Genomic DNA, 12,555 nt, shown 5'->3' with positions numbered 1-12,555 from the left:
AAAACTGTCTGTTTCAGTTTCCGCACTAGAATTTTAATTTCGGTGCACCACTAATGCCCACCCATCCTTTAACCACTTCAATACCGTGCTCTTTTACCCCCTTCCTGCCCAGGCCAATTTTCATGTTTCAGCGCTCTCACACTTTGAGTGACAATTGCGTGGTCATGCAACAATGTACCCAAACTAAAATTTTATCATTTTTTTTCACACAATTAGATATTTCTTTTGGTGGTATTTAACCACCTCCCGTCCGGCCGTTGTATATAAACGGCCGGATGGTGGCAGTGCAGGGTCGGGTGGCCGTTCATAAACGGCCTCCCCGCACCCTGCTTGTGCACGCTCCTTGGGAGCACGCAGCACCGCGATCCGGTGCCCGCTGTGTCCTCCGGACACAGTGAAACACCGATCGTCGGACGGGACCTCTGTACGAGGTCCCGATCATGTGATCACTGATTGGCCAATCAGTGATCACATGCAAAGTAGTAAGCAAGATGTCACTTGTGACATCATTGCTTACTACGTGTGAAATCTGTGAATGATCACAGAGGTCACATGGTACAAGCCTATTCACAACAGGCTTGTACAATGTGACAAGCTGTGACCAATCACAGCTCAGTCAGTACTTCTCAATGAGTGCATGAATGCACACAGAGAGAAAGAGAAATGATTGCTTTTACATCCTATATGGGTGTAAAAGCAATGTGTAAAAAAAAAAAAAAAAAAAAAATCTTCATCACCCCCCACAAGTAGTACAGTGTCACCATGGTGTACTGCTAGGGTGACAGTATGTAAAAAAAAAAAAAAATAATAATATAAAAAATTTTTATAAAAATGTAAAAAAAAATGTTTAAAAATTATAATTTTTGTTTTAAACTAATTTGGATTTTTTTTTTTTACTAAAAAGATAACAGAATAAATTTTGGCAAAGATTTATGATGAAATATTATTTATTTGCAAAATTTTATAAAAAAAACACTTTTTTTCAAAATTTTTGGACTTTTTCATTTACATAGCAAAAAAATAAAAATCCCAGTGGTGAATAAATACCACCAAAATAAAGCCTTATCTGTTTCAAAAAAATGGTAAAAAATTAATTTGGGTACAGCGTTGCATGATTGCGTAATTGTCATTCAAAGCGTGATAGCGCTGAAAGCTGAAAATTGCCCTGGTCAGGAAGGGGGTAAAAGTGTCCGGTCTTGAAGTGGTTAATCACCGCTAGGATTTTTATTTTTTGCTAAATTTGACTGAAAAGAGGCATGGTGAGTTTTTTGAAGTTGTAATTTTTTTGTCATAATTTTTTAGAAAATAAAGACATTAAAAAAATTATTTTCACAATTTCTTTTTACATACTGTCACCAGTGCAGTACAGCATCATCATATAACTGGTGTGGCAGTGATCAGAGACACTGACTGGTGACAGTACAAAAAAAAACTGGTAATTTTATTTTCAATTTTGTATTTTTTTTATTACATTTTTTTCTCTTTTTTAAGATTTGTTTTTATATTACACTATGACTAAATTAGTATAATGTTACCATAGTAACATTGTACTACTTTGGGGAAGTGATCAGTATTTTTTTTACACAATTTGGTTGCTTATAGCAAAGAATTTATTTGCTATAAGCAAGCATTTAACTGAATGAAATCGATTAATTCAGGTTTTTGTTGTGATTAGCTGTGATTGGCCACGGCTAATCACATGACACAGATGGGCTGTGATTGGCCCAGCCTGTGCATGTGATCACTATGACCATTCACATCTAGACACACTTGTATACAATGGATGGCATGAAAGGAAGCCATCCATTGTATACAACTCTCATGTGACTTGCTGTGATTGGTCACAGCAGGTCACATGGTACTGGCAACAGGGCCAGTACACAGATCTGTCATCGGCCGTGTTCAAGGTACACAGCCAGTGACAGATCTCGCAACAGCGCGGCCCTGCAGGCACGCGCAACGCACGATCCGGAAAGGACGTCTTATGACGCCCTCCTGGAGGGACGAGAGCTCTGCCCGGCCGTCATTTTACTATAGGCCAGGCAAAAAGTGGTTAAAGTGGTTGTAAACCTCTGACATGAAATATGAACAAAGCGTATCACTCTATAGTGTGTACCTATCTCAATTAAGAGCACTAGGTTCCATTTCTGTCTGCTGCTTAGTTCCTCTGCTATCAGCATGAATGACTGAGGCCAGTCACTTTACTGGGTATACAGTTGTGTTCACAATAATAACAGTGTGTTGAAAAAAGTGAATAAAGCTCATAATCCTTCTAATAGCTTTTATTTCCATACACACAAATGCATTGGGAACATTACACATTCTATTCCAAATCAAAACATGAAGAAAAATATATCAAATTTGTGTTGTTCCTCTAAAAAAACTGAAGAAAAGTGAATATTAGATTGTTCAAAAAAATAGCAGTGTTTGTATTCTTCTTTACAAACTCAAACATTCACTATATAAACTGAAAAATGTTTGAAGATTTTGCTTTCCTTTGAATCACTTAATTAATATTTAGTTGTATAAGCACTGTTTCTGAGAACTGCTGTACATCTGTGTTGCATGGAGTCAACCAACTTCTGGCACCTGTGAACAGGTATTCCAGCCCAGGATGATTGGACTACATTCTACAGTTCTTCTCTATTTCTTGGTTTTGCCTCAGAAACTGCACTTTTGATGTCACCCCACAAGTTTTCTATTGGATTAAGATCCGGGGATTGGGCTGGCCACTCCGTAACGTCAATCTTGTTGGTCTGGAACCAAGATGTTGCACGTTTACTGGTGTGTTTGGGGTCGTTGTCTTGTTGGAACACCCATTTCAAGGGCATTTCCTCTTCAGCATAAGGCAGCATGACCCCTTCAAGTATTCTGATGTATTCAAACTGATCCATGATCCCTGGTATGCGATAAATAGGCCCAACACCGTAGTATGAGAAACATCCCCATATCATGATGCTTGAGCAACCATGCTTCACTGTCTTCACAGTGTACTGTGGCTTGAATTCAGTGTTTGGGGGTCGTCTGCCAAACTGTCTCTGGCCACTAGACCCAAAAAGAACAATCTTACTTTCATCAGTCCACAAAATGTTGCGCCATTTCTCTTTAGGCCGGTCAATGTGCTCTTTGGCAAATTGTAGCCTCTTCAGCACGTCTTTTTTCAACAGTGGGACTTTGCGGGGGCTTCTTGCAGATAGCTTGGCTTCACATAGGCGTCTTCTAATTGTAACAGTACTCACAGGTAACTTTACACCTTCTTTGATCTTCCTGGAGCTGATTGTTGGCTGAGTCCTTGCCATTTTGGCTATTCTTCTATCCATTCAAATGGTAGTTTTTCGCTTTCTTCCACGTCTTTCAGGTTTTGGTTGCCATTTTACAACATTTGTGATCATTTTAGCTGAGCAGCCTATCATTTTCTGCACTTCTTTATATGTTTTCCCCTCTACAATCAACTTTTTAATCAAGGTACGCTGTTCTTCTGAACAATGTCTGGAACGACCCATTTTCCTCAGAATTTCAGAGAGAAATGCACTGTAACCAGCATGTACAACATTTGCTGCCTTCCTTCCTTAAATAAGGGCAATAATTGCCATCTGTTTTTCAAAGAATGAATGACCTCACTAATAGAACTCCGCACTGCTATTATTTTGAACATGCCCCTTTCAATTAGTGATTCAATTACACAGAATCAGCAGCATGCATGTCATGACTGTTGGGTCTGCTGGATTTCTATTATTCTACTACACCTGCTAGTAAATTATTATTTGCCATGTAGAAATATCATTTCTACCAAAAACAGTGATTGATCAGGTTAGTGATGTCTGACTGCTATTATTTTGAACACAACTGTATGTAAGGGTTTACAACCACATTAAAGTGCTTGGGCAGACTAAATTTTGATGAACGATTCTGTTGCAGATTACAATGTCTACAACTAAACAAAGTGTTACTAGGAGGCCTAACAGTCCCATCAGTAACAGCTACTATAATTCTTGATTTACAACCAATTACCAAAAAAGTGAGGGTGTTTGAGCATACCAAAATCTAATTTGATCATTGGGACTACTTGCCCTATATCATGCAGAAACAGGGCCCTGTTAGATGATTAAACAGATGTAGGCCATCATGGACGTAAATACTATAAATTCTTCTGTGATGCCTTATCTCCTATGACTGAAAACATTAAGAAACTACACACCTTTGGTCCAGGGTCTCCATCATCACCTCTGTCTCCAGCATCTCCTGCATAACCAGCAGGACCCTGAAGAATAAATAATATAAAGCATTTTTAACAACATTTTTGCATATGAGAAATTTTTAAGTACAGAATATGTTTAAAATGATCTAGCATTAGTAGTTTCTATAGACAACACATGAAAACTTCCACTGTAAATCAATAACTAATCAATCAAAACAAAGCAATGTTCTCCTGCTCTGCTCTGACCCTCCAACCACGTTCTGTGTAAGCTGACAATGTTATTTTGTTAAATCCAAGCGGAACTTGTGGTGGGACTCACCTGCCGTGTGGGCTGCAGTACCAGGGCTGGCCAGCGGGTGCTCTCAGCATCCAGAAGCTCACTCCTGCAATCACGTCATCACCTGAGGCTGATTGCAGGAGGTGTATTTAAGGAGTGGCCAGGCCTGCAGTCAGTGCCTTGGTGTATGTTTCCCATGAGCCCCTGTACCTGCATCCTGTCTGCTTCCTGCCTGATCCTGTTTCTGCTTTGATCCTGACTCTGAACGAACTCCGCCTGTCCTGTCCTCGGCTATTCCTGACCACTCTTCTGCCTGCTCCTTTGTGTCTTGTCTGCCCGATGGTTCCTGACCCGGCCTGCCTGACCACTCCACCTCACCAGCCCTGACTGCTCTTGTCTGTGTTCATTCAGTTATCAGTTGGAGGTTTGGTTTTGTTATATTGTGCGTTTTATATTTGAGTATAACCTTTAATAAATTATATTGTTACACTATACTTGAGCCTGCGTTTCCCTGTGTCAGTTCACACATCTCTGGTCTTACCGGGAGCCCTGACACTATAACTGTGGAACAGCAATTATATGAATGCGAGAGGTCAAGGTATTTACTATACATGGCGGCCTGTATATTAAGAAAGTTCACTTAGGTTAGCTTATAAAAACTTAAATTGTAAATCCACCAGATGTAATGATCATTGCTTCTTTCTTTAGAACAAAGCAGTACTGACCACAGGTTCCTGTTAAAGCTGCCAGGGCTGTATTCAGACATCATGCTGATCTAGGCTCATTCGAACAATGCTTTTTATTTTACAATCTCCCCATGCTTTATTTTTGCACTAGTTAAAACAAGAATATGAGGGGAACTTCACTCAAAAGGGAAAGTTCTGCTTGACTGCCCCCTTCCCTCCTTCTACATCATATATGGCACTTTATTTAATTTTTTTGGAGGGGGGGAATGGGTACCTGGTTTTGACAGGTACCTGCTCCCACTTCTGCCTGGATCACCAAAGCAATCTGAGCTGTAGTTCGTCCCACCCTCTTCGCCCGCAGCCTTCTGGGAAACATCAAGGTCCCAGAAGGCTGCAGGACCATTCACAAAGTGCATGGAGGCTTGTGTATGCACAGTGGGAAGCCAAATGTAAAGCCACAAGCATTCACAGCCAGCCTCACAAAGTAAACATGCCAGCTCCGGGGACCCGAAGACCAACGAAGAATCAGCCCGGGTAAGGACAGCACTCGATCTCTGGACAGGTAAGTGTCCAATTATTAAAAGTCAGCAGCTACAAAATATATAGCTGCGGACGTTTAATTTTTTTATTTGTAGGGTGAAGAACCTCTTTAAATCGGTATTTGAAAGTTTTACTTTCAAAAAGAAAAAAACAGAGCCATGCTGTTTGTCACACAGGGCCACTCCTCTTAATAACCCCGCAATTATTTTTTTAAAACCCATACAGTCCTTTTCCTGGATTTTTCACAAAATGGCCAAACAATGGGGAATAAAAAAAGAAACCAAACACTGCTTGCACATTCTGTGTTTTCTCCAGTCCTGTGGCTATAATAACTGGTTGTCAAACACCTTATGGTATATATGACCCTGAAAGCTCACCTTATCTCCAGGATCTCCCTTACAACCAGGAGCACCAATTCGACCTGCTCTACCCTAAAAAAAAATATTGAAATTGTCAGTTAGTGACATTTATTATTATCAGTTAAAATAGAACAGTAGCCTCTAAATATTTAACAAACACTGTAAAGCTATGTAATAAAACTGTAGCATTCCAAATAGTAAAATCAATTTATTGCTGAGGAAAATGCCTCTTTCCAAATTTCACTATTTTTGTATATAGCCCTGTACTCACTGATCACTGTAAGAAAACCAACTAAGTATCTGATGCTAAATAATATCTTCAAATACAGTTTAGCCTGCATATTGTTGTGCAGGCTAAATGATGCCTGATTCTATATCTATCTACATAATTTAGCAATTGACTTCTTCTCTTTTTGTTCATTCTAATATATCTATATATTTATATATACAATCTATATTCCGTGAATATAGAAATTTGCACCTACCTTTTGTCCATTTGTACCATTTCTTCCAGCCAATCCACCTGATCCCTGTGTCATAAGGAGAAAACAGTTATTGAAGCACAAACTTCAACCTCTGAACCCTTTAATTACACCCATTCACCGAACTACTTACCTTTCTTCCATCTGCTCCAAAATCTCCCTGTGAAACACAAGGGAAAGAGAGTTACAGGTGACCAAATACACTTGCCATATCAACTATGACTAATGAACAGATTCATTTTTACCTTTTCACCTTTCAACCCTGGAACACCCTAAAAGAGAAGGAACTGGGGTTACAGAAAATCACTTATGATGAGAACAGTACAGATTGGTGATAAATGTAGTTCTTCTGAACTTCAAACCTTAGGCCCAGGATATCCAATTGGTCCTTCAATTCCAGGGTCTCCCTAAAAAAAAGAAAAGATCAAGAAATGAGCACAGTCAAATATTAGGTCAGGTAGATTACATGCCTTCTGGTACATACATTGGTTACTGACCTGCCGTCCTTTTGGTCCAAAGGTTCCAGGTTCACCAGCATTTCCTTTGGCACCCTATAAAATATAAGAGAAAAGATCAGGTGTAGAAGTAAGCAGAGGTATTCAGAAATGTGATAAAAGTGTGGTTTATCGATTCATGTTCTTCTGCAGATGTTAGGCATATACTCAAAGAACAAATTTACCTTTCTATGAGGCTTGGTGCTACCCTCTCTAAGCCTGCTGCCATTGACAATGGCCCACAAATGTCATTATGGTAAATGAGTCCTGTAATACATCTTACCTGTTGGCTTGTTTTACTATTTTGCAGCTACTTTGTTGGAAGCGGACTTCTAGAGCAATCAGCCGCACCAGACTAATACACCTGAAGGTGTTTATTTTAAAACTTGAAGGGGATCTAATATTTGGCATTTTTGGGTGTGTTACATTAATAATTTGCAGAAAACATAAGAAAAGAGAATCAATTGTATAGGGTCTATATATATAGATTACCTTTTGTCCTCTTTGTCCAGGTACACCAGGGGGACCTGTAATCTCCAAGCAGCTCAGTTTATAGCACTGAAAGAAACAAAAGAGTAGCATGTATGAACAGAGATACAATATCAGTAACAGCATGATTAAATTTACCAATACATTTGAGTTTCCTGACCCCTAGATGTTCTAGAAGAGGCAAATATGAATTCAGTGTATGTAACGACAAGAAAACTGCCTCCAACTGTTCCATTAACAGAGAATAATAGATTTTGAGCTGAAATATTTCTGACTGTACACAATTTGACTGACTCCTGATTAAGCTTGAATCACAAAAATCATGCTGAAGTTTACAATTTTGTAACATGGAAAAATATATCACTATATCACAAGGAAATAGTACACTATTCTAGAGGTAAGTAGTTGCCACCCTAAACCTCATCCAAGGAACCTGACCTATGGAAAATATTTCCACAAAAATTTCAGAGAAGAGGACTTTGAAAGAGAGAAAAACAACATAGATATTTGAAAAAGATGGAGATACAAAGATAGAGTATTATAAATGAGCAAAATACAACCAGAAGATAAAAATACTAAAGCTAGCCATAGATGGTTCCAAAACTTGGCTGGTTCAGCAGGGACTGGTCGAATTTTGACCCATGTGTGGCTGTGCCTGTTCAACAGAAGTTGATCATTAGATCTCATTAGATCAACTTTTGTCAGACAGGCTTGCATAAAAAATGTTCTCAATCAGTCAGCTGTAGCTGCTGGTCTGGTCAGTGTATTTTGACAGCAGAGTCCTGCTGTCAGATTACAATGTCCCAGTGGGGAGGATTTCTCTATTCATCTCACTTCTGTTGATGGAGGAATCTGTTGATCTATGGCCAGTTTAAGGAATGTGAAAGGAAAGGAGGGAGTATTACAAGGTAAAGTTATGATGTACTGTAACCAGCATAAAATGATACTGCAATTGCAAAAAAAAATGTAAATGTACTAGAGGAGAACTCTATAGTAACTAGATTTACTACTGAACGTACACAAATTGTTTAAAGGTGAGCAAGATCCTTTAAAGATAGGTTAATATTAAGTGAATTGAATTTTCATAGAAAGTGGTTTTGTTGCAAATATCTAGGGATGTTTCTGTGCCAGAAATGCATATACTACAAGTATATAATTAAACTGGAAAAATGATAATTACATCCCTTGGTTACATAGTGCAAAGCAGATGGTTTGCTAACTGTGGTACACAGATTAGTTTACTTGCTAATATGCAAATGCAATACATTTTATGTGGGAAACACCAGATAGAATTTCAGGCCACTTTCATGACATAAGTTTGTTGAACCATATGTCTCCATTGGCACGCCATGTGGTAATTGAGCACCAATGGAGATCTGAAGGATTTTCAGTTTTCATTTTGGCTAGAGTTAATAAAAGAAAGAGAAAATGAGACATGGACAAACTACTCCTACAGGGAGAATGTAGGTGCACCCAGGTTGAGATGAGAGCTTTTGATAATCTAAATTAATGCTTCAAATTTTAGTTACTTTCTATGATGAAGTGACAATCTTTCCTAAGTGTTGGAAGCAGGAAGATCTTATGTTTAAGAGTTAAAAGCTTGGGTTCTAATTTGTCTCATGTTCCTCAGGGTTCCAAGAGGTTAGTGGCCCAAAGAGTACCACTCCTAGAGTTTTGCAGTAACATGTGACCCACTGGTGTTAGCTTATGAGATATAATAGATGGGCACATACTGGCACCCATTAAAGTGTTAATAAACCCACAACAGTAAAATCAGTCTGTATATGCAGTAAAGTATGCTTGTTATATTCACTGTGGAACCTAAGGGGTTAATCTTCTGCATTGTGTAAAAATGCTGTTCGATCCTGACTTCTCTGATCCTCACCCTCTTCCAGTGTCCCCCTCTTATCTCCTGATAAGACATATGGTGTGGAGTCACCCTGCACATGCTCAGTTTGGTGTGTATTGAGAAAGAGGTGTTTTTTTTAGGGAGAGTGCATGTGATCAGCACAGGGCCAATTAGCACTGTCCAAACATAGGTCAGGGGTCCTGCATCCTCCTAGAGCTAAATGAAAACTCCTCCTGCAAGCTTTAACCAGTGCTCTGCTGGACATTGATAAATGTTATAAGACTGCTTTAACTGCTGATGAGAAAAGGTATTTAGCCATTTATAGTTACTAAAATAATTGCATTTCCATGTGCTGTGTACTGTGGGAGACTAGATATAGTGAATGCAGGGTCCTGGGTTTAGTGACATTTTAAGGTAAGTGTAGCTGACCCAGACAAAGATATCTACAAACTTTTGTTGGTGGTTTATTTATTTATAGTAGGAGGTTCCTCCATTTCGGTCATATAGTTATATGTACTAAAATAATGTTAGTAAGATACCAAGTCCTAAGCGTGTTTTTTTAATATACGGTATGCACGTCTGTGCCTTATCATTTTCCCTACAAAATTCTCTAGTCAACTTGTGTTTACATACCTCTCCATAAGCTTCTTGTTTCTGCAGAAAGATACAAAGGTACAGTTAGATTTTGAAAATATTCACAAAGATCAGAAAGTGCTTGGAAGATTAAATACATACTAAAGTCAAATGTCCACCATGTATTCCACATATTGGATTTAAGCTTTCTAATGGTATCAACAATATCCTTGTCTAATTCCCAATCAAGGAACTAAGATATAACACATTTTTATTCAATAAAAGCCTTTTTTAAATCTAGTAGTCAAAGGGCAAAGTCAATGATCGGTAAACATTACCAGCAGGAGCCCATTCACACCTGTCTACTCTGATACTTTGCATGTTGAATGGGCTGCCAATGCACCAGTGCAGAGAAAAAAATGTACATGTACCATTTTCCCAACGCAGTGCAGCATGGCACATGGTGGTGCAATATCATGTGTTCCGTTGTGCAGCAAAGCAGATGTGTTGGGTTGGCATTCAAAATGAATGGTGCTGCAATACACAGTGGCATACATATAGAGACAGCCACTGACCAGAAAAGCTGCAGGGCAGTTATTTTTACACCCTGCTACTGACCACCAATGTTTGGGTACTTTTTGTTACAGCCTGCCACTGACCATCAATGCTAGGGGGGGTTAAGGTTGCTACCACTGATCACCAATGAAAGGGAGTTTATTACGGCCACTTACATGAATGCAGGGGGGTTATTATTGCTGCAATTGGCACCTATGCTGGGCTTATTGCATTCCCACACTAAAAGCCATACACCATAAAAAGACACCCATTTGGCCACACACCCACGTGTTCAAAGGGCAGCCGTTATGCACGCTACATTTTTCTTCTTGATACCTTTGAGGTATCCCTCTGAACTATTTTCAAAGGTTGGAAACATGCAGGAGATGGTGTATTTGGGCGCCTGCATATCGGGTGGATTGATAATAAAGGTTCACTATCTCTACATAAAGTTGCAACAGTACATGCAGCTTTTGCTATCTTCCCTCCACCATCTATGTATCTCCCACCACTGGCGATCATGACATTTCATTTTATGATCATTAATGAAAATAATTTTGATATATGGGGGGAAGTTTAAAAAAAATGATCTACCCCGGGTGCCTGATATGATAGGTGCACCACTGGCAAAACACTAACATGCATACAGTGTGGTAATGCAATAGTTCTCGACACTCTTTTTATAAGTGTAATGCACTTTTGGACAGATGGACCCTTACAAACTGTAAACACAGAAGACAGGGGATTAAGTACTCTATACTTTATGCAATTTAGAACTAAATTCCAGGAAAATATTTGGAAAAATATTCAACTCTATCCATTTTTAAACATTTTGGATATAGTGGTAAAGGGTTCACATTTCTTTGAAGTTTTCAGTTCACTCTATAACCCACTGGTGAAATTTTCACTCACTTCCTATCCCTGTGATGCCCATGTAAGAAATGGGGAGAGTGGGTGTCATTTGTACAGGACAGAAAAATACATCAGAAGTGCTAACTCTTTCTCATCACTACTTGCCATGACAGGAAGTGAGAAAAATCTCCCCAATAGGAACACAACAACAATAAAAACCTGACAGAGTCTTTAGGCTGACCCCCAGGGTCTGACCCGTTTTTTGAAGGCTACCATTGCCTGACTTCTGGAGGCATTGCTAGTTACAAAAAAATAAAACATTACCATGTAGGACAAGGCTTTTCCTAATGTGTCCTTCAAACAATGCAAAAAGGTAAAAACTACCACTTTGTAATGTAAAAAGTTAGACAAATGAAAATATAGGGGTAAACAAGATTAAATCTGAAATTCGTATCTGATGGTACAAGTTCAATAATTGTAAGTAAACTGTGCTCCTACTGTGCTGGCCTACAATAACTGCTAGCGGCATACTATACAAAGTCCAAAAAAGAAAGAGGCCCATGAAACAGTCATGGGTTCTTTGTTTTTATTGATGATGGATATCCCTGTATACTTATTGTTTGCACATTTTTAACACGTTTATGATAGCTATATGAATATATGTGGCCTTAATGCCCAGCAGCCATGTACATGCGTGCTGTCTTGTTCTAAGCCATGCTTTATCTGCACGTATCGATGATTGGGTAGGATGGGCTCCCCATGAGATCAACACTGTGCAGTCAATCACAGAACCACATGATCGGGAGATCCTTCCATCAGTTCCAGGCATCACAACCCATTTGAAGCATTGGCTTGTGCCAATGTAATAGAATTAATGTAATCTATTCTTAAATATACTTACTTCAACTAGTGTAAGTATCTGCATTTGACTTGATATCATCTTCTTGAAATCTTATATAGAACAGCACTTAGATTAAGAGAGCTAGGCACAGCCTTGGGAACCAATCAGATATCATGCACATGAGCTGACAAGGTACATGCTGATAGGAGGAAAGAGCTGAGTCAGCAAAGATATAACTTCATTAGTCAGCTGCTGCTCCTCCACTATCCAGTCCAAGGACTGGTGCGAGGGAGATGACTTCTCTGCAAACAAGGAAAGTTGTGTCATCCTCCGGGCTGTGCTGTGTGATGGGGCTGTGTA

General features: G+C 39.1%; 1 protein-coding gene across 2 annotated transcripts in view; it reads right to left on the bottom strand.

Annotated features, from left to right (window-relative positions):
• The window catches only part of COL6A2 (collagen type VI alpha 2 chain), a 65,461-nt gene that overhangs the window by 38,340 nt on the left and 14,566 nt on the right, over positions 1-12,555 (bottom strand). For both annotated transcript variants that reach the window (XM_089680866.1, XM_089680867.1), the window contains exons 4-12: positions 10,008-10,028; positions 7,529-7,594; positions 7,040-7,093; positions 6,905-6,949; positions 6,788-6,814; positions 6,676-6,702; positions 6,546-6,590; positions 6,079-6,132; positions 4,199-4,261 (exon numbers count right to left, since the gene is read on the bottom strand). In XM_089680866.1, coding sequence (XP_089536992.1) covers positions 4,199-4,261; positions 6,079-6,132; positions 6,546-6,590; positions 6,676-6,702; positions 6,788-6,814; positions 6,905-6,949; positions 7,040-7,093; positions 7,529-7,594; positions 10,008-10,028 — 402 coding nt within the window. The remainder of the gene's footprint in view (positions 1-4,198; positions 4,262-6,078; positions 6,133-6,545; positions 6,591-6,675; positions 6,703-6,787; positions 6,815-6,904; positions 6,950-7,039; positions 7,094-7,528; positions 7,595-10,007; positions 10,029-12,555) is intronic.

The sequence above is a fragment of the Staurois parvus genome, unplaced genomic scaffold (assembly GCF_062004578.1).
Source record: "Staurois parvus isolate SC_StPar_1 unplaced genomic scaffold, SC_StPar_1.0 ptg000251l, whole genome shotgun sequence".
NCBI classification, from domain to species: domain Eukaryota; kingdom Metazoa; phylum Chordata; class Amphibia; order Anura; family Ranidae; genus Staurois; species Staurois parvus.
The sequence above is the reverse complement of the archived record's forward strand: the minus strand, read 5'-3'. Positions and strand labels throughout refer to the sequence as shown.